At 36.4% G+C, this 23,282-nt stretch overlaps 1 protein-coding gene across 2 annotated transcripts in view; it reads right to left on the bottom strand.

The window, feature by feature from the left end:
• The window catches only part of LOC132013412 (disintegrin and metalloproteinase domain-containing protein 28-like), a 44,585-nt gene that overhangs the window by 2,512 nt on the left and 18,791 nt on the right, over positions 1-23,282 (bottom strand). For both annotated transcript variants that reach the window (XM_059393105.1, XM_059393115.1), the window contains 8 exons: positions 22,352-22,541; positions 19,482-19,553; positions 18,498-18,569; positions 13,762-13,931; positions 10,916-11,000; positions 3,217-3,347; positions 2,067-2,244; positions 423-512 (listed from right to left, as the gene is read on the bottom strand). In XM_059393105.1, the coding sequence (XP_059249088.1) occupies positions 423-512; positions 2,067-2,244; positions 3,217-3,347; positions 10,916-11,000; positions 13,762-13,931; positions 18,498-18,569; positions 19,482-19,553; positions 22,352-22,541 (988 nt within the window). The remainder of the gene's footprint in view (positions 1-422; positions 513-2,066; positions 2,245-3,216; positions 3,348-10,915; positions 11,001-13,761; positions 13,932-18,497; positions 18,570-19,481; positions 19,554-22,351; positions 22,542-23,282) is intronic.

The raw sequence follows: 23,282 nt of genomic DNA, 5'->3' as shown, positions 1-23,282 counted from the left end.
AACAACAAAAAAAACACAAAACTTTTCCACTTAACCCATTATTAAAGGAATATGCAACCAGTTATGAGGTTTGGTGCAAGAAGGCTCTTTGACATCGGAAGCAGCGGCAGGTAGGAGTCCCAGCATTGGGTTTGGAAAAGGTCATATTTGGAGTTTGACTTTCAGTGGCTCTCTTACTTCACACATTTCCTATTCTGAGCTTTTGTTCCTTCAAAAGCAAAATGAGATAATAATATCTAATTCAAAAGGTTCTTGGGGGATCAAAGAGCCCATGTTTGTAAACACTCATATGTAGGCAGCATTATTTTATAGACAAAAAGCTAGTGCTTTGCTATTTTATTTAACATAATCACTGAGATTTTTAATGTAGAAAAATAAACAGTAATTATAATTATTAAAATAGAATAAAATAATAATCTTACCTGGCATTTTTCACAGCATTCTCCTAATGCACATTGAAAACTTGCTTTGATTTTACAACTTTTAGCATCGCAACAAATGTTGGTACATTCCTAAGAAATACCAGAGACAAAGGCAAATGCCAGATTGGGTCTCAATATTTTGCTCTTGTTTCACCACAATTCATAGTATAATTTTTTCATCACACAGACCCTACTGTGATATGGTCTAAAGATAATTTCCAGGAAAATAAAATATTGAACAAAATTCAACATTAGAAAAACAGATTTTAAAACCACTGGTGACTTGTCACATATCTGAATTCTACTGACACCTTTTTAAATTTGAGTACCTCCTCTAGATCACTCAGCCTCCCATAGGATACTGAAAATGATCTATTTTTGGTAAACTATGAAAGAAAACAAAAGGAAAATGTTAGTTTTTAAAAATAAAACTTATCTAAATAGTTAAAAACACAATTAGTTGAGCTCATTGGTTTTGTACCTACTCAGCAGTAGATTTAATCTCTAAGATGTACTAAAAACCTAAATGTATAGTTCTTTATGCAACTTTGACATTTAATTCAACTCTGCATTAAGCAATGGACTTTGTCTTGCTCTCCTCACCTTGTTTCTGAGAAATCAGGCATCTGCATGAGACTTTGGGGAAGCTCTCCCCTCAGAAACTTCCTCTTATACTTGTTTATGTTACCTAAGAGAGTTACAACTTTTTAGGAGTAAAACTCTTGCCCTTTTTTCAAATAGGAACATCCTCTTGGAAAGATTCCTCTTTTCTCATAGAATGAATGCATTTGTGGTCAAATTTTGAAATTACAGAAGAGCCGACCCCTTGAGGCCTTGACAGGTCACTCATATTAAATATTAATAAAATGGGGGCAAAGGTCCCATTTGGAAGCCTGGTGGCCCTACGAATAGGGTAGGATCAGACAAGAACTCCTAATGGTAAAAACTCTGAAGTCACAAAGAGGAAAAACTAAATCTCAGTGCAAGACAGCTTTGCGACTGCCAAATCAAACACCTGAGTCTACATCTTGGCCTCTCTCTCTACCATCTCTGTGACCTTGGGTGAGCTATTTACACTCTCCAAGAGCTATTGAGGTGCCACGTCTAAAGTAACCGCTCAGTAGGTCATAGCCACATAAGAAAAGTGAAGTTATTTCTGCCAGAAAGAGAGGAATGAGGATACAAATCCCAGTTGTTGAGTGGTTCTTTTTTTTTTTTTTTTTTTAAGATTTTATTTATTTATTTGATAGACAGAAATACAAGTAGGCAGAGAGGCAGGCAGAGAGATAGGGGGAAGCAGGCTTCCCACTGAGCAGGAAGCCTGATGCGGGGCTCGATCCCAGGACCCCGAGATCATGACCCGAGCCGAAGGCAGAGGTTTTAACTGAGCCACCCAGGTGCCCCTGTTGAGTGGTTCTTAAAAATCAGGAAATGGAGACAGAACCCCAAGAAAGAAATTAGGAAGGTCTGTTAAGCAATGCAGTAGTCATTGTTAGAAAGGCTGGCCTGACAAATGTCTAACAGATGAACATATGTAAATTATTAAAAAATGTACAACTTCAGAATAATAATATAGTTTTATAGTTTATAGTCTTAGCAATTGAAAAACAAATTAGACCATCTTAGAAAGTTCTTCGGTGGTACCTCAGGAGTCCCACAGTCACAGTCCTCTCCCATTTCTACCAGCTGATTCCCACAGATTGGGATGGATATAACCTCTGTAGGCAATGGAGCATTGAAAAGGCAATTTGATAATTTATCTTCAAAGAACTTGTCATAGCTGACACGGCTGCAGGAACTGAAGTCTGTAGGTATATAGAAGCTACGAAGATAAGGAAAGAGAAAATGGAACACAGTCATGCTGAGCATGAAGGGAGCAATATCACACATTGGGGATGATGCACCCAAAACCTCCGCTAAAAGATTAAACCCAATCCACCACCCAACTGCTAAATCATGAGCTCTTTTGTGTGCCTGAATTAGCCCTCCAGGATGGACACAAACACCTCGAGCTTAATGAAAAAAAATTATCAATTCTTAAAGTGTAGCACCCAGGCTGCTGTTTTAAAAAACAAAGATGCTCTGACTATTCCAGAGAATCTTAATCAACCTTAGGTCATTTTGGCTGCAAAGTCCTACAGGTAGTAAAGTCATACTTATTTATGTGTCTAAGAATTTACTTTCCTTCAGAGGAATTACTTTTGGCAGAATTTCTTCATTTCACAAACAAAGATGAGGTTTAAAAATGCAATATGTGACTGGCATTCCACCTTTTGGAGAAGGGTCTGGAAGACTAACCCTAGGTTGAGTGAGCTGGGACAGGGAAATAGAAGAGAGAAAATACATATATAAAAGGTATTTGGGGATTTTTAAAGATAAAATTCCCTGGAAACTTTGCTTAGGCAAGACAGGGATGTATAATGTCTTTATCCTCCTGCAAGGATGCTCTTCTTTAATTAGCTTTTTGTCCTAGAACCACTCAGTCTGAATTCAATGAAAATTTGATATATACTAATGATTTTCTGAAACCAAGTCTTGTGTAGGTAAGATGAAGTTAAAAATGTCAATCATGTCAACAGCAAAGACATAATATGTTTAAATGATGTCTTAGTTAATGAAAAATATTGCATATAGAAGGATAAAGTGGTTTGGTATAGATATGCATTCATGATTATACTATTCAATATTTAAAAGCTTGAATGTGTGGCTGAAGAAGACATGAAAGATATAGCACAGATACAGCCCAGAGTGAACCAAAACCAGGGACAGAATGCATCTTCCCAGAGAGCCTCACCTTAGTGCTCTGTCCATCACACATATTGTAGAAGGGCACTTGCAAACATAGGAGTCATGAAACATTCCAAAGTTATGACCCATTTCATGGGCCATGGTCCCTGCTACTCTAAGCATGTTGTCACTGTGGTCCTAAGGGCAAGAATAGGGAAACAGATCCTCTGGTTTTCAAACTAAATTACCACTCGGGGTATAATTAGTTTTACTAACTGGGGCAGAGAGAGTGACTTTACCTTCAGCTTTTCACTACTCACCATCTCTCTTCCTCCCCTCCCCTTCTCCTTCTCTCCTTTATTTTCCTCCTGCCTCTGTCTGTCTCTCTCTCTCTCACCCTCCCTCACTCTCCCTCTCGCTCGCTCGCTCTCTCTCACACACACGCAACTTTAGTACCGATTGCACAACACAGGGCTCATTGTTTGTTCTTTATTCTTTTAAATGGGGAATATTTATAATGAGAAACATTTCTGTGGTTTCCTGCCATGAAAGATAGTGGCAAAATGTCTTCAACGATGATAAGGAATCAGAATTTTTAAAAAAACTAATCTATCTGCCACTCCCACTGGCTTGTTTTTAATACCTTCTAATTTGATTGAAGGCCTTTGATATGTTTGGCTAATGGGCATCTGAAAATGTTAACCCAGGCCTTTAGTACCATTGGTATCTTTTTTCAGTTCTGGTACCACCAAGACATCAGTCCCTTCTACACATGTCCCATTGCATGAAGTCCAGCTAGTCACCAACTTCATTCCCAGAGTATTTCTGATTAGAAGTGTCACACTGGGGGCTCCAGGTTTCTCCAGGAGCGATAAAACAGCACTACAGAATCACCACAGGCTGTAATTTCCCAGAGGGGAGACAAGAATCTGCCAGTTACACCCACCAGAATCCTGATTTCCTTATCTACTTCAATCTGAAGAAGCAAATAAAGAGATCCATACAGTACAGTGCAAGACTGGTAAACAAGGAACAACTGTGTAAGATAGGAAGTGAATACTTACAATTCATAATATTGAGTCATTCTGTCAAGATGAACCTGGTAAACCTTCCTATTTAGTAAGATGGAGTTACTCAAGGAGGAACAAAAACAAACCAAAAAAATTAAGAAAAATGGAAATAGGCTTAGACTTTCCACATTGCCTTATGAGGTCCTTAAATTTATGGTATCTTCCTTTAAAAAATTATTTTCATAACTTCAATGTTTCTTTCCTTTGGAATGAACACCAAAAGGCAGATTTCTTTTCCAATTTTATGGTAAGCTCTTTCAATTTAGAAAATATGTATTTTACTTCTTCTATTCACCTTATAAAGCTTATCACAAACTCAAACTCATAGGATATATTGGAGATATATATATATATCACCCTTCCACCTCAGATGTGCAGAGCTGGGAAGAACATTATTCTTGCACTAAACAAAAGGACTAGACAGAAAAACTTAATTATAATTTTCCTTGATTCTATCAGTCAATTCTGGTTGCAGGACATCCACAGATCTGAAAACTAAGAAGAGACAGGCCCTCCCAAGTACAGATTTGACATGAGAACTGGATTATCTCCAGCAAGGCAAAGAGGAGGACATGTCAGGTACCTGCAACTGGGGATGCAATTCATCTGAGTTCTTAAATGAATTGCTAAAGGCCTAGTATGGGCCACTGTAAGAGTATAGAATCAGCAGGACCTCAGAAACAAGGGTGCTTTGCACATACTTACAGACATTTCTCGAGAGACCTCCTCTCTATAGCTCATGATAAACATTGGGAGCTAGGTAGTAGAACAGAAAGAACTTCTTTTGGTGGAATGGGCCATGAGGAGTGAAGTAGCAGTTGCTGCAGGAAAAGAGCATAAGCCATATCCAGATCTTTCTCCTTCAAGGAACAGAAGCCTAAAGCCACTGGGAAGAGAAATAGTAATCTCTGATAACCTAGGGTAGAACTGAAGATTCAATATGGCTAGAGAATGGGTTTAATCTCTCTCTCAAACACACATACACACACACACACACACACACACACACACACACACACACCCTCTACTCTTGAAACAGGAAGACAAAAATCTTGAGCCCAGAAGCCCATATTGATATTAATTGAGATTTTCTCCCACTGAAGGTGAGTCAGGAAATTTTTCCTCAAAAGACCTGCAAAAGATAGAAAGGAGAGTTTTGCTGCCATGGGAAGGATAGGCAGGTCCCTAAAAAAGTTTTTCCTCTGAGACCTATGACCTGCCTAAGACTAATACCGGATAAAATCGAAAGAGAAACCCTTACCCCTGCTCCTCACCACCAGATTATAGCAGGCTGGAAAGAGTGTCACTCCCCAACTTATAATAAATAAAACATTTGGCAAAGTAAGATTCAAAATTTATAGAACTCATCCACAGCTCAGGGCACAAGGCAACAAACAAACCTGAAATCCAAGGAAAGGTAGGCTAACATCTGCAGCGAAAGTCAGGGCACGAATATTTGTTTACACTACCAGATACCAGATACTACCAGATGCCAGTAATAACTCATACTAAAATCTAAAACAAAAACAACACAAAACAAAACACAAAAAAACCCTAAAACTGATAAAGGCAGAGTGTGTACAGTACAGAAAGAAAATATACAAAATGGGGAGCTTCAGACATAGGGGAATTCCAACCTACTCACTGTCTTTTCTCCACATGGACCTCATCAAGTGAAACTATGGGAAAGTTTACCCAACAGCAGCAGAAAAGGCAGGAACCCCCTCCAGGATCATTCTCCTCTATGCCACAGAACAAACATGACTGTTTAGGGTGAAAGGAGGGTCTCCCTTGCCTTACTCTAGTCCTACCTCTAAACCTAGTTAAAGGGCTTTAAGCTTCTGAGAGAAATGGTGGAAAATCTTGTCCCACCTAGAGCACTGGTGAAGTCTCAAAGCAACTCTAAAAAAGGAACAGGAAGGGAAACACACACACACACACACACACACACACACACACACACACACACGGCCTCTACCCTTGGAAGGAAGGGGAAGGAAGGGCATGAATACATGCTGGGCAGTGTCATGAGAGGTCTCCACCACCTGGCAATGGAACAGGAGCACTGTAAGGACTACCCCAGACACTAAGGGACATGAGACTGAGATTTAATAAGAACAAAGGAGAATGTCCTCTTCCCACCAGAAGCCTACTAAGGGCTTAAAGAAACTTTGGGGAATCCAGTAAAGACCTAAAGATGAATGTGAAACACACACTCAGAAAAGCCCTCTGGAAAACCAGCCCTCACTCTAACCACAAAATAATGTGAGAATAACTCAAAGCCTATGATGTACTGAGAGCAGTCTCAGCAACAACAACAAAATCCCAAACCCAACTCAATTCCTGCTAGATTGATTCAAATCCTCATGCAAGAGACCTAGCCGAAGGAAAGAAATGATCATTTCCAAGCCAACACACACACACACACACACACACACACACCTTGGACTAATGTCTTTCTCAGGGTGTCTGACTTTCAACAAAAAATAGTAAGGTGTCCAAGAAAACAAAAAATAAAAACAGAAAGAAAAGCAATACCCTGCCAATCAACAGATCCAGATTCATATCTTCTGACCCAGATGTTAGAATGACCACACAATACTTTAAAATAACTATGATTAATTGGTTAAAAGCTCCAGGGGAAAAGATGAATAGAACACAAGTCTGGGTGAGTAATTTCGGCAGAGCTGAACACCATAAGAAAGACTGAAATGGAAATGCTAGAAATGAAAAAGACAATAACAGAGATGAATGATGTCTTCAATAGGCTCAACAGTAGATTTGGAATAGCTGAGGAAATAATCACTGGTTTTAATAGTTCAACAAAAATTACTCAAATGGAAACACAAAGTGCAAAAAGAATAAAAAAAAAAACAAACAAACAGCAGAACAGAGCATAGAAGTTTTGAGGGGCAATATAGAATGGTCACAGATATATATAACTGGTATCCCTAGAAAAAAAAAAAAGGGACAGAATGAAATAGAAGAAATATGTGAACAAGTAATGGCCCAGAAGTTTCCAAAATTCATCACGATACAAGCCCCAGACCCAAGAAATTCAGAGAACACTAAGTGGGATAAATTACCCATTTCTCCCCAAACGCCCACTTAGTTATATCACAATTATAATCAAATTGAAGAAAATTAAAAAGAAAAGAGAAATATTAAAGTAGAAAAAAAGGCACATTTTAGAGCAACAAAGATAGAGTTTACAGCACACTTTTCATCAGGAACCCTGCAATTCAGCAGACAGTGAAATGAAATAATTAGAAGTTCTAAAAGTAAAACATTATTAACTCAAAATTACAAACCCAGTAAAAATACATGCAAAAGTAAAAGAGAGAGAGAGTTATCTGAAGCAACTAAAAGAATTCATTGACTGTAGACCTGTATTACAGGAAATATTTTTTTAAAATATTTTTTTAAAATCTCTTGGAAGAAAAATATATATATATAAATACCAGATAGAAACCTGTAACTATACAAAGAAATGGAGAGCACTGGGAATGTGATAAAGGTGAATGTAGGTAGAGATAAGATAAGCATACTAATATTTTTTTCTTATTTTAAATTGCATTGAGAGATGACTAAGAAAAATTAGTAGCAATATATTGTGTATTTTTAATACATGTAAAGTAAAGCACATGATAACAATAGCATAAGAAATGGAAAGGGGTATTTAGAGGAATATTCCTATAATATTCTTATACTACATGTGAAGCAGCTGAAGAATATTCCTTTTTTTAAAAAATTTTACTTAATTTTTTAGAGAGAGAGACTGTGTGTGCAGGGAGGAGGGCCAGGGAAGAGGAAGAGAGAGTCTTAAGCAGACGACTCCACACGGAGCATGGAGCCCAATGTGGGGTTCAATCTCACAACACTTAGAACATGACCTGAGCAGTCTGATGAGGCAGCTGAGGTCATGAGACACTCTGAGACCAAAGATGCTTAACTGCCAACACCACCCAGGCATCCTGAGGACAAGAGTAAAAATGTAAATGTAAATGTAAAAACAGACAAGCAGAGGTATATAATAAACCAGGGCAGCCATTAAATAAAAAAGAGAGATAACAGTTAAAAGCTAATAATGGAAATAAATAAAATTATTTTAAAGAAATCTTCAATCCCTAAAGAGGGCAGAAAAAAAATAGAAAAGATGGAATTGCAAAGATCTAGCAAGATGGAAGCTTTTAGTTCAACAATATCAATAATTATATTACATATAAATGATTTAAACACACTAAATAAAATACAGAAATTGTCAGATTAGATAAAAAGTAAAACATGAGTTTATACTGTCTACCTAAGACCTTTAAACATAGAGAAAAATATATGCAAAAAATAAAAGTAAGGAAAAGGTTGTATCAAGCAAACTTTAGCCACAAATGTCAGAGTAACTATAATCATATCAGACAAGGTAGGCTTCAGAACAGGAATATTTCAGGAAAAAAGAGGAACATGAAATAGTAAACGGATTAATTCTCCAAAAGATTTGACAACTCTATTTGTGTATTTACTTAACAACAGAGCTTCAAAATACATGAAGTGAAAACTTACAGATTTAAAAGAATAGACAAATCTACAATTATACTTGGATATTAACCAGTCTCTCTACATAAATGATTCAAAAGAACTGAACAACACTGTAAGTTAACTTGACATTATTGATAATTAAAGAACGCTCTATCCAATAACGGCAGAAGACATTCTTTTTCAAGTTCATATGCAGTATTGACCAAGAATAAACCTCAAAAAGTTTAAAAATACCAAAATTCTACTAAGTATGTTCCTAGACTATCATGGATTGAATTGTGGCACCCCAACACACACACTCCAATTCATATGTTGAAGCCTTAACCACCAATGTGACTGTCTTTGGAGATAGGATTTCTAAGGAGATAATTAAGGTTAAATGAGACTATACTCCTGGGGCCTTAATCCAACAGGAGTAAAAAGGAAGGGATATGTGCCAGAAGAAAAGCCACATTGAGGATACAGCAAGAAGGTGGGCATCTGCAAGCCAATGGGGAAGACCTCAAGTGAAACTAAACCTAACCTACCAACATCTGGATCTTGAGTTTTTAGCCTCCAAAACTCTGAGAAAACACATTTGTATTGTTTAAGCCATACACTCTGGGATATTTTTTAATAACAGCCTTAGCAAATGGATACACAGATCAGAACCAAATGAAACTAAATATACACTTCTAAATAATACATGAATCAAAAAGGAGGTCAGAAGAAATTAGTGAATTTTTTTAACAATGAAAATGAAAACATGCATATCTAAATATGATGGGTTCAGCTAAAGCAGTGCATGGCAGGAAATTTATGCATTAAATGTTTATATCGAATGGATAAGGAAGATGTGGTCCACATACACTATGGAGTATTATGCCTCCATCAGAAAGGATGAATACCCAACTTTTGTAGCAACATGGACGGGACTGGAAGAGATTATGCTGAGTGAAATAAGTCAAGCAGAGAAAGTCAATTATTATATGGTTTCACTTATTTGTGGAGCATAACAAATAGCATGGAGGACATGGGGAGATAGAAAGGGGAAGGGAGTTGGGGGAAATTGGAAGGGGAGGTGAACCATGAGAGACTATGGGCTCTGAAAAACAATCTGAGGGTTTTGAAGGGGCGGGGGGATGGGAGGTTGGGGTACCGGGTGGTGGGTATTATAGAAGGCACGGATTGCATGGAGCACTGGGTGTGGTAAAAAAATAATGAATACTGTTATGCTGAAAATAAATAAATTTAAAATAAAAATAAAGAAAGAAAAGAAGTCTCAAATGATCTAAAATTCTTCCTTATGTAATAGGAAAAAAAAAGGACAAATTAAATGCAGAGAAAGCAAAAGAAATTCTATAATCAGGACAAGAGCAGAAATCAATGAAACTGAAAGCAGGAAAGCCCAGAGCATCAATAAAGCAAAAGCAGTTTTTTAGGAATGAATAAAATTAATAAACTCAGTGAGACTGACCATGAGAAAAAGATGTAAATTACTAATATCGTGAACAAGAGAGGACATCACTACAGATATAAAAATTATACAGATTTTTAAAAAACAATATTATAGGAATATCATCAACAAATTTATGCCAACTTAAATAAAATGGACACTTTTCTTAAAGACACAAATTACCAAGTCTCACTCAAGAAAAGGTAAATAACCTGTATCAGTAGTAGTCCTGTATCTACAGGACTTCTCTACCTACAGAAGAAATTATACTTGTAGTTAAAAACCTTCCCATAAAGAAAATACCAGACCCATATGGTTTTACTGATGAGTTTTACCAAATATTTTAGGAAGGAATGATGCCAATTTTACTAAGACATTTTAAAAAATTGAGGGGTTGGGAATATATTATTTTATGTGGCCAGATATGCCCTAATAACAAAACCTGAAAAACACATAACAGGAAAAGACAACTACAGACTAATATCCCTCATATATAGAATATAGAAATCCTCGAGGTATGTTAGCTTGTTGAATCCAGGAAGATACAAAAAAGATAATGCATTATCACCTTGCTGGGTTTATAATGGATACGCAAGACTATTTCAACATTTGAATTTCAGTCCATGTTAGTTACCATATCAACAACAACAACAAAAACTACATGATCCAGAAAAAAGAGCAATTGTCACACTTGAACTGTAGAACCAACAATTTATCTTCAAACAAACCTGAACGATGCCAACAGAATGATAAGGAGAGCACATTGTAGACATGAAAGCAAGGCCCACAGTTGTTCCAGAAAGTTTTGTTGCTCTGCAAGAAAGAAAAAAAAATTATATAACAACCTACGATTCTCAACTATATGTTCTATAGACAATCCAGAACTCTAAATTGTTAACAGAGAAACTCACATTGTGAATAATAACTTAAATATTTCCTTCAGGTTTTGACTTTGCATTAGGTTTTTTTTCCTGTATGCGATGGTTGTCATATCACCTAACTACAAGCACCTGGATATAATCATTTTTAATATTTTATATATGTATATCTTATTTTTATATTATTATTATCACATATGCTTTGTTTTAATTTATATTTTTCTCTCATATATTTTTATACCCATTTACTTTTGTTCTCTTTAAGCACTGTTTTAGCTATAGTGGGATTTGGAATTTGGACCCATTCTGAACATACTTGTGTTACAGAAGCATTTATGTTATTGAAATATTTGTTACTGAAAAGGAATTTGAACCACTTGCATTTATTTGCATAGACAGTTGGTTTTGTCTTTCATACTTTTATTTTTATTTTTTAGTTTCATTTTGTTTTTCTTACAATTCATAATAATTCCATGTGCTGCCTTTGTTATTATCCTGCTATCTGTTCAACATCCTAGCCCTGATTTGTCTGTAATAATTTGCAAAGAATGCAATTATTTAAAAAATTCCCGGGGCGCCTGGGTGGCTCAGTGGGTTAAAGCCTCTGCCTTCGGCTCAGGTTATGATCCCACGGTCCTGGGATCGAGTCCTGCATCGGAGCCTGCTTCCCCTTCTCTCTCTGCTTGCCTCTCTGCCTATTTGTGATCTCTCTGTCAAGTAAATAAATAAAATCTTTAAAAAATTCCCTTAGTAGAGGCATTTAAATTAAAAGTTGAACTTATATTTTCCCAGTTATCATCCTCAAGAATGGGGACTATTGATTTTGCCATACAAAATAAGGAAAATTAGAGAACTTTTTCCCACTTTACATTTCCTCTGGAAAATTTTCACATATGTTATTTTGAAATGGTATTTTGCATTGTACATGATATTTTAAAGATTCGTGGCATTTATATCCTCTTTAAAAATTATATTATAAAATTATTGATACTTAAGTCTGCATTTATGTAGGTTTAATACTCAGTACCAGCTCATTTAGAATAAGTAAAATCTTCTCCCATTTTGTAGTTAGCTATTTTGGTTCCTGTTTTCAGTGGTTCTTACCTGGTTATGCCTAGGTATAGACATATACCTTTTGTTAGTTTATCATGTAAAGGCTAGAATTTTCAATTTAAGAACTTTCAGTGAAAGGACAGTTATTTCCTTCCATCGTAACTTTTTAGTGCCTTTATTTTGTTTATTCTAGTCTAATCAGGAAATCTACTCTTGATATTGGATTGCCACTTAATGCCCTCTTTAATGTCCATTATCCAGTTACCCCATGTCCTACCTAACTACCCTCTAGTAACCCCCAATTTGTTCTCTATACATAAGAGCCTCTTATGATATGCCTCCCTCTGTTTTCATCTTATTTTACTTTTCTTCCCTTTCCCCTATGTTCATCTATTTTGTTTCTTAAATTCCACATATGAGTGAAATCATATGGTATTTGTCTTTCTCTGACTGACTTATTTTGCTTAGCATAATACTCTCTAGTTTTATCCACATCATTGCAAATGGCAAGATTTCATTCTTTCTGATGGCTGAGTAATATTCCACTATGTGTGTATACCACATCTTCTTTATCCATTCACCTGTCAATAGACATATGGGCTCTTTCCATATTTTGGCTATTATGGATATTGTTGTTAAAAACATTCAGGTGCAGGTGCCCCATTGAATCGCTATTTTTTATCCTTTGGATAAATACCTAGTAGACACTGTGATTTCTAAGTTTCAATCATGGAAGTCTTGAAGCTTTCTCTTGGTCCTCTTAGAATGCTTCTTCTGGGGGAAAATTAGTCCCCTTGCAAGATACCCAGAACCCTGAGCCTGCCATGCTGGAGGCAGTCAAAGGAAGCCACATGAAAGCGGTAGATGCAGAGATGACCAACCAGGCCCTGTGCCCCAACTATACCAGGCAGGAAACAACACACTCAAGAACATAAGAAGACTTATTTTAAGTCAGGAAGTTGTAGGCTGATATGTGTAGTAGATAATCAACACAGAGTATTAATTAATTCTTAATTCCTTTAACAACTCCTGTTTTGTTAGGAAGTAAAACTTGAATACTTTTAAGTCACTTCTTGCTGCTTCCTTCTATCTGATTCCAGCTGCAAATTACCCAGCAGAATTTTTTCCAGTTCTTTTGAGGCATACCCTCTGCAGTCTTGTCTAAATTATAGTCACCAGATTTACTTCCTGTTTTTTTTTTTTAATTAGTCATTTCAGCAGGAGGGTAGAGGTATGGGATTAGAATATAATATGCCATTTTCTTTCAATCCTAGAAGTTTGTCCTGACTAGTGCTTAAAGCTAATCAGGTCTTTTAAAACATTGAATCGAAATTTCTCTTGTCATTATCTAAACCTATCTTTCCTTTCTGTATACCTAATCAAAACAGACAAAATTCTAATGAATCATTGCCAAATTGTTAGCTTTTCTTTAAAGATGGAAAAAAAAGAAATACTTGTAACAAAGGTAAGAGCATATTCACCATCAGAGTCAAATTATTTTAAAACTTTTAACTCCCTTTCCCTAAGAAGGAAGCCACTTCCTCTTACCCTGCCTCCTGAGATACCACTTGCTTTGCCAAGTCTTTGGAAAGTTTCTATGCTAAATACCATTTAACATACAAAGGAGGAAAATCTATACATACGTGATTAATTGTGCAATATCATGACGCTTTCTTCTTCGGAGGACACTTCCCCTCCATTTAGAAAAATTTTCCAAGGTGAAGCTTGCATTTGGACTTATCTTTATTTTATCCCCCTCATTCCAGATTTCCATACCAACTAAGGCCACGTGAGTATCGAGCTTTTTATAAAGCTGTTCAAAGAGAGTACATGTCAAAGGAATTTGTAATGGTGATAATATCTTCCAATATTTTCAGTGTACTTTAGATTTTTGAACGTATTAACAGCAACACTGTAAACACTTTCTTTCCAAACATACTTGTATAATGGAAGTTACCACCTCTTTTATTAAGGCAGACACCCTTAGATATTTCAGGTCTGAAAACTCCTCTCTCTCTTTTTTTTTTGGAGGAAAGTTCCTATAGAAACAAAGTTCTCTTGCTTGCAATCTCAAGAAACATATAATTTTCTGTTAGTAGTTTATTACTATGACTTCAACTTAAGTGTATCTACTCAAATGCTTTTTAATGTTCTCAGAGTGATAACATTTCAAAATTAGCAAGGTTGACCCAGTGCTGGTTTGGACACTGATTATAAAAAAAAAAAAAAAAAGATGTTATGAAAAAGTCCTTCACCTATGAGTCACAAATAAGTAAGTGATCCTCTAATTCTTAAACCTAGACTGAACCAAATAATCTATAATGCACATGGATAATCTCCAGAAATAATGAATTAATCTTATAAGTCAATATGTTTACTTTAAAAACAAAAGTTTAAATTTCTACTATAGTTTACAAAACTGAACAATGTTGGTCAGATGAACTTCCAGTCATTAGATGAATGAGTTCTGGGGATCTAATATACAGCTTACTGGTGATAGTTAATAATATCATCTTAATTATTTTAACATTGGTGAGAATAATTTTCAAACGTTCTCATCACAAAAAAGCAACGGCAACTATGTGATGTGATGGAGGTGTTAGCTAACCCATGATGGAAATTATTTTGCATGTAAATATATCAAATCAATATACTGGACCCCTTAAATTCACACAATTTATAGGCCAATTATATCCCAATAAACCTAGAAAAAAAGCTGCACAGTGACAGGTTTTTTCATGGGCCAACTTCCTGCTGAGAAACACAGACATAGCTTTAAGTAGTTTGGAAAACAATAAAAGCATTGAGGAATGCAATTATCATCGAAAGAAAAGTCAGAATCTAACTAGAATAAAACCCTCCCTTTGATGATATCCTCAACTTCCCTTTTCTGTTCTTGCTTTATTTGACCAATCTGACAAAACTCCAACCCTGGTTAAAACAATTCCTTCCTCGGTCTCTCCTCATCATGCCCTGGAACCCAGGAGAAAGCACACTATGCTGACCACTTTCACTTGGAAGCCATGACTACTAACCTCAAGTGGTGGTTACCAGTCTCGGCAAACCTGCTGCATTTCCAAAATCCACTTATTACAAGAGGCTTCTGCACATTTTTTTCCATGCTCGCTCTTCTTTTTTAGAAATTGTGACACTTTCTAGTAAAACCTCACTTCAAGTAGCTGCCCCTGCTTCCAAATTCACTCAGAGTATAGAAGCAACCAAAAGAGAACATCCACAAGCTCCCACCACTGTCTGCCTACTATGTATTTATTTATTTATTACATGAATGAATGCTGTGAGCCCAAGGCCACCTTCTCCACTCATGCACTAGATCTCCAGTCTATTCCCAGGTCAAGGAGATTATTCCAGCAATTCTTCCATCTTCCTTGCAGTTCTATGCTTAACCTTCCACAGAATCGTTCCCATCAGCATGGGAATGACCAGATGAGATGACCTATCAGGGCGGGGGGGACAATTTTTATGACCCCCATCCCTATCACTTATTCCCCATTTCTCTGATCCCACTTATAGCAAGAGTTCTGAAGGGAATTTTCTGTGTTGTCTCTAATTCTACTTCTTATTCTCACTGGACTCACTCTAATCACACTTGTACTCTTACAGTCTTACAGAAACTTGCATCATCCAGGTGACCAAAAACTTCTATCTTGTTAAATTCCATGGCCAATCCTCAGTCCTCAGAAGCACCTAACATCATTGATTGTTCTCTGTCAGTTTCTCCTACCTCTGATATTTCCTCAAAGAAGCACTTCAAGGACCTATTCTCAGTCTCTGTCCTACTTATTTAGACCCACTCCTTCAGTTACCTTGTAACAGGATTGGAAAGCTTCTTCTGTAAAGGTCCACAGAAAATGCTTCAGACTTTGAGTCTGTGTGGTCTCTGTCCTATCTACTCACCACCACTGGCACTGTAACTTTAAAACAGCCACAGACAATGTATAAACAAATGGGTGTGGCTATGTTTCATTAAAACTGCTTTTAAAAAGGCAGCAAGCCAGATCTGGCCACAAGCTACACTTTGCTGATCCATGTCGTATGCCATCTGTATGTGTTAAACCCTTATGGATTTATATCTCCACCCAGACCTTGCCCCTGAACCCCATCAATCTTGTATATCTAGCATTTTCACCTGGAAAATTTTTTTTTTTTGCATCCATGAATCTTCTCTTCTATTTTAATGATCCAAAATTTTATAATGTCATAACCCGACACATGTTACTAGGTGCTGGACATGAAGAAGACATTGTCAGTATGTCTACCGCTCATCTTAGGAAGACTTCCTAGTATTGTTTCTCTGATTTTTGAAATGTAAAGTCTCTAATATTTTCATTTCTTAAATATAAAAATGTAACATGAAACATGTACACATTTAAAAAAATTAGTCATAGAACACTTTTAATAAAAATCAACAATCCACTGTCATTGTCACCCCCACTAAGAAACAATAATATTTTCATTGAGATATAATTGACATATAACATTATATTAGTTTTAAGTATACAACATAATGAAATATTTATACAAAAAGAAATGTCAAAGTGAATGTGTTCAAAATGGAAATCCTCATTTTCCATCTGAGTCACTATCCCCCACCATGTTACCCATTCTTAATGTTGCTCAGGTCCAAATCCTTGATGTCACTTGTTCTCCTTTCCTTATACTTTTCACCTCTCATCTACCTCATCTACCCTGACGACTCAATCCAGAGATCAGCTATTCTCAATAGATCTACTACCACTGCTTTTTCTCAAGCCACCATCATCTCCTGCCCTGAATTAGGGAATAACTCCCCTATCTGGTCTTATTTCTGCCAGTGGCTTTCCTTCAGTTTGTTTCCAACACAATCGCCAAGATGATCTTTTAAGAATACACATCCGAACATGTTATACCTCAGCTCAGGCTCTCCAATGTCGTCCTTGCCTGTGAAGAATAATAAAGTCCTTACACAGTCCTACCAGGACTACAGGTTCTGGCCACTACTCCCTGTCTGATGTCATCAACTTCCACCCTCCCACCCTTACTACATGCCAGCCACAATAGCCAACCCACTGTTACTCAAATATGACAATCGAGGTTCTGTCCTTAGAACCTCACTCTGCCTTGCACACCCTCTCTTAGAGTCAGACTCTTACCTATATTCCTTTCCCTACTCAGATGTCACCTTGGACACCTTGGACTTGAGCTTTCCTATTTAACATACCACCCAAGACGAACCTCTCTTTTTTTTTTTTTTAATACCACTTTATTTTTTTTAGCACTTATAATCCCCATCCTACATACTCTTTATGTGGGGTGTTTATGTTCATCTTGAACAAGAATGTAAACTCCTTGAAGGGACATTTGTCAGTTTTTTGTCTCACTCTATTTCTGTCACCTAGAAAAGTTCCTGTCACAAAGGTGTTCAATAAATATTGCCAGTTCTTGGGGTTCTTTAAGAAGAGTCAGAATGATCTTTGTGGTGAGAAGACAAGATGCAGATGATGCTGGTCATTGAATCCACCTTCATTTTATCTCTATCCTTAGAGAATTTGCAGGCTACCACAAAGTGACTCACCGTGTAAGTAGGCAGACTAACGGTATATTCAACTAACAAGGCACTAACAATTAAGGTTTAAACAGAAGAGATACAGAAATCATTTTTTAAAGATTTTGTTAATTAGATGACAAAATCATCTTTACAGACCAAAATCAACATCTTTCCAATTGAAATGGACTTTGAAATCCAAAAAATCCAAGTTCAAATCTTAGCTCTACCATTTCCTAACTTTGTAATTTTAGGCAAATTACTTTGCTTCCCAAAATCTAATTATTTAGTTATAAATTAGGTTTAGAAATATATAAATTATATATATATAATATATAAATGCATATAATATATAATAATATATAAATTATATATAATATAATATATATAATATATAAATTAGGTTTAGTACATCATCTCACTGAATCTTCAAAACAACTCTCTCAGATTCAGTGAGATGATGTACTGAAAGATACTACTGTGCCAGAGTTTGGTTGATTTTGTTTGTTTTCCCATGTTCTCCCATAGATTGGCTTTCTGTTGGGAATTGCTGGTCTGTGATGTCTCCCCAGGCTTTAAAAAAAACAAAAAAGCAATTCAAACAAAATGACCTCTTTCTTAGATCTTCATCAACCTGAGAATAGTGTGGCAGGTAAGGGAGAAACATCTCTATCATGTAATATTAATATTTAATTAAATAGCAAAATTTCAAGAGCCAATCAGCAGTATTATTAATCTGGGAGTATTGACTTTCTTTCCCTACTTCACAAGCATTCATAGATCCACCCAATGACACCGCCTCACAAATTATTAAATTCCACTTGAAGTATACCATACCATGTTGACATAATTGGCCATTTCAAACACCCTCTTTCTTATTTCCTCTGGATCTTGGTTGTACTTTTTAAACTGAAAAAACAAAAACAAAAACACAAAAAAGCCAACTATGACAAAATATGGGCACTGTCAGAAATGAATATAATTGGAAGGTAAAAAAAAAAGGCAACTTCAGTTTATTTTACTTCTCAGTGGTTATAATTAACAATCAGTTATAAAAATTAACAGTTAAAAGGTAGAAGCAAAATGCTACCTTTGACTAAATTAACGTACTTTCAGAGTAGAGATGATGTTTTACCCCTGAAATAGTAGCTCAGTAAAGCTCTAAGGAATTATTAAATATATTTCCATTTAAATTCTATGGTTTCATAAGCTGTGCAGAATTGGTGCAAGCAACAGCTTATTCATATATATACATATATATATGAATGACAAATGGTAAGTGCATGTAGTATAATGAGAGGCCAAGCTTTAGGGCCTGAACAAATTAACTTATTCATATTATCATAAAGCAAAGTTTTCCCTTTTAAGGTCATACATGTGAACCTTAGATTTCCAAAATTTGAAAATGCATTCTTGTAAAATAATATAAACAACAAATATTATCCCCCAAAAATATTTTCCAGAAGATTCCGTTCATCAGTCTTATACATTTACCATTTCCTGATGAAGATAAATTCTAACTTTCCAGTGGTTTAGCTGCTTAATAAAAGACAAAAAGAGAAATGAATTTAACTGGAAACTAAATTTGGAGACAATAATAGAAGATAAAATGCGAAAAATTCACTTTATGCATAGGTATACATTTCTAAGAAGAAAAAATCCTGTCTAATTATATGTCAAATTTCCTAAGATCAGAACAATTCATAAAGAAGAAAAGCTCATATTCATGATTTATCAAAACTGATCTGTATATTTAATATTTCCCATAATAAATACATGTAGAAGGGGATTTTGAAAGACACATTTATCTGTTATAATTACCTCACTATTATCCAGGACCAAATAATACTCTACGTATTTCTTATGTTCCAGACCCTTCTGGTCTTTTGATTTCTGTAATAAATACAAAAAAGAAAATCACTAAAACAGCATCATTCTCCTTGAGAGTCATTCTTTTATTTGAAAAGTGTAATTTTGGAAAAGATTGGTTGATATCTGGCAATAAAAGAAAACATTACCATTTTAACTCTTAACAAGCAGAATTAACTATAGACAAGGCTCAGTGTATCAGAGCTAGAGGGACATGAGCAACATTCTAGTCTGACTCTTTCATTTTGGCAGAACTTAAACTAATAGGTGTGCTTGAACTAAAACCAAAAGCTTTCAGGATGCCTGAATGTTTCATGGGTTAAGCCTCTGCCTTCAGTTCAGGTCATGATCTCAGGGTCCTGGGATGGAGCCCCGCAAAAGCCTCTCTGCTCAGCAGGGATCCTGCTTCCCCCTCTCTCTCTGGCTGCCTCTCTGCCTACTTGTGATCTCTCGCTGTCTGTTGAATGAATAAAATATTTAAAAAAAAAAAAAAAAGCTTTCAGATTTTTTGAACAATGGGTTTTCTCCGCTATGCTGCCCTGAAATAGAAAAACTCTGACTTCGGCAACCTCTTAGTGTTTTCTAGTTGTAGTTGTTGGTAGTGGTGGTGGTGGGTTTAAGCGGCCTTTATCCTTCTCCTAGTGAGCACCCCCTTCCTCAGCAATGGTGCAATGCCCAGACCCATCATGGCACCCAGTCTGCTCTTTTCTCCTCAGGCAGAGCTGGATCTCTTTCCCACATTCCAAGCTTCCCTATTTTCTGTTCCTTTTTCTCCACAAAACAAAACAAGACAATAACAACAACAAGAAAAGATATATTTCCTAGTGGATTATTCCATTGAAAAGTAGCAGATACATTATTCATACTAAATAATAAACTATCAAAGTTTACTATGTTGCATATCTGGAAGGGCTTGTCTTTTTTTTTTTTTTTAATTTTATTTACTTATTTGCAAGACAGAGAAAGATAGCATGAGTGGTGGGAGGGGTAGAGGGAGAGGAAAAGAAAGAATCTCAAGTTGACTCCATGCTGGGCATGGAGCCTGACTCAGGGCTCAATCCCACGACCCTGAGAAACCAAGTCTGATGCTTACCAGACTGAGCCACCCAGGCACACAGAAGGGGTTGTCTTTTAACAGAGCAGTAAGCTTCCATTAGCAAGAACACATTACTGAAAGTAGACTTCAGGTGTAGTCCTCTAGGTAAACACTTCCTTCCCAGTCTCGGAGCAGTGTATTCACTAGCACTTACTGGACACCAGGGGTGCTAAGAATAAGGCAATGAAACATTCTTGGTCCGTGGCCTTAAGGAGCTCCCACTAGGCAAATAAGCATGAGTAAATCAGGTGGTGATTAGTGCTGTGAAGAGGAGTACATGGAGTCATGTGATACTGAGTACCAAGGTAGTTTTATAAGAATAGGTGGTCAGGGAAAGCTATAAGGGTTTGGTCATGCAGCAGACATATTAATGAGAATATTCTCATTAATGTTCTCATCAGGCAAGAGAAGATAAATTGGAAGATAACTCCAGCAGAGAAAAGAAATGAACAAAAAGATTGTGAAGTGAATTGATATTGGCATGTTTAAAGCACAGAAAAATTGTCTGTGTTTGTCAGAACATAATGGGGGAAGTTGTCCGTAGGAAAGGAGTTGAAGGAAAGGAGATTACAGAGGGAAGTGGGGCCCTAAGCTTACAGGGATTTGCAATTCACTGTCATCCCTCCTCTGTTTGACCTCCATATATTAGAGGCCCTCATAAAATCTCAGCCATGGGTCCCATTCTTTATCTACACATTCTTCCTCAGTAATCTCATCCTGTGTTATGCCTTCTTTAAATAGGAACTCTGCACTAATTGCCATCAAATGAGTATCTCCAGCCTTGGCCTCTCTTCTAAAGGCCAGACTGTTACAATTAATACCTATTTCACGCATCCATTCAAATGTCTAATACCATAAACCTAATGTGGTCAAAATAAAACTACTGATTCCCAAACCTCAAACAAAACCAGCTTCTCCCTCATTCTCCCCAGCTCAGTTAACAGCACTACCATTCATCATTTGCTCAGGCCCAAATCTAGAATTTATCCTTGATTATTTTATCCTTCATCCCTAGGAGTGAGTTCTTAGTGGGATCCTGGTATCATATCACTGGTGGAATTTAAATCCACAGCAAACTGAACCCAAAAGAGATATTCTTTTGTTAAGACAAATTCTGCCCAGTGCTTGTGGATGGTGAAAACATTTAGAAGAGATGACTGGATATAAAGCATCCCATGAAGAAAATGAAAGCAATTATGGCAATGACTCCCTATGGTTTCAAACAAGCCATATTCATTTTTCTTCTGTGACTGGAAGCTGAACTCATATATCTAAGAATATCCTCAGTTCCTCTGCACATATCCTGCCTTTATTTTTGCTCACTGTTACATCCCAAGCACCTATGGAAGTACTTCAAGAAAGAAAACTATTGAATGGATTCATTCATAAAGACAGCAGGATATTTTATGTGAAAGTAATAATACTTCATACCTTTGTTGTATGTTATGGTATTGTCAAAGTTGCCTGTTCCCAGAAAGCAAGCATTATATTTATATTTCTTTTTAACCTTGGCACATTGTTGTTAATAATAGTTAATGCACAAATACTTATTAAATAAATCATCAATGTACCACAAGGTTTTAGTGTCTCTATGGCCTACTATAATACTAGTAATTCAACCAAGACTATAAAGTTTCTGTTAATTGTAACTACTAAGACTGGAACCCAGGAGAGCCAGGACAGGATACATGAAAGCACTGCAAATAAAATATGAAAGTATGCATACCACCAGACTGGTGGCAGGTAGAACCATACTCTGCCGAGATCCGTGTGCCCGTAGTATGTCATCTGTCCCACAGGTGCTATTAGTCTTTTCTTCTGGATCATAACTGTAGAGTGCATGTTTCTGTCCATCCTGATTTGTAGGGCTTAAAGGTTCAATGAAGTATTTTTGATCTCCCTGACTGAAGTAGCCCCTGAAAAACATGAAAATCCTGACTGACTTCTTAAAAAATATTCCTGCTTTTGGGTGCTATAGACTTACAGACTTTAAAGAATTTCCAATACCAAATAATTTCAAGTTCATGGCAGTAGAATATAGTGTAACTTTGCAGCTAAAGATACACTTAGAGATGATCTAAACTTAGTTTTTCTCTGAGAAATCAGATTTCTTGGGGAGAAGTGACTACTATAATGTTACATAGCTAACTTATGTCAGTGCTGACGCTAGAATGGAAATTTCCTCATTCTCACCCAGTGTTCTTCCAATCTAATACCTCATCCGCTCTAAAGGTGCACTGAAAATGAAGACCTTGGGGTCTTATAAATAAGACTTAGGATTCTGGGTCTATAACTTCTTAGATGTGATACCATGGGAAAAATACATAAACCCACACTGCCATAGTTTCTGGAGACCTCTGTAACATGAGAATAATACCTACCTAATAGAATGGTTATAAAGATTGAAGGACATCATACGTAAAGCACATGATCAACAAATATTACCAGATTTTCTCAGTTATCTCTGCTGAAACTCCAAATTAAGATACATTTAACCAACAGTGAGGGGCACCCATTATTCATTAGCCCTTGGATTAAGGGCAGAAAATCAGAGAAAAAAGTCATGGTTTCTCCTTTTGCGGAGCTTATAGTACAATGAGGAAGATGGATATGGATCAAATAGTCACATTTGACCCCAAAACAATATAATTAGATGA

Source organism: Mustela nigripes, chromosome 1 (genome assembly GCF_022355385.1).
Source record: "Mustela nigripes isolate SB6536 chromosome 1, MUSNIG.SB6536, whole genome shotgun sequence".
Taxonomy (NCBI): Eukaryota; Metazoa; Chordata; class Mammalia; order Carnivora; family Mustelidae; genus Mustela; species Mustela nigripes.
This window is presented reverse-complemented; position numbering and strand designations above follow the sequence as displayed.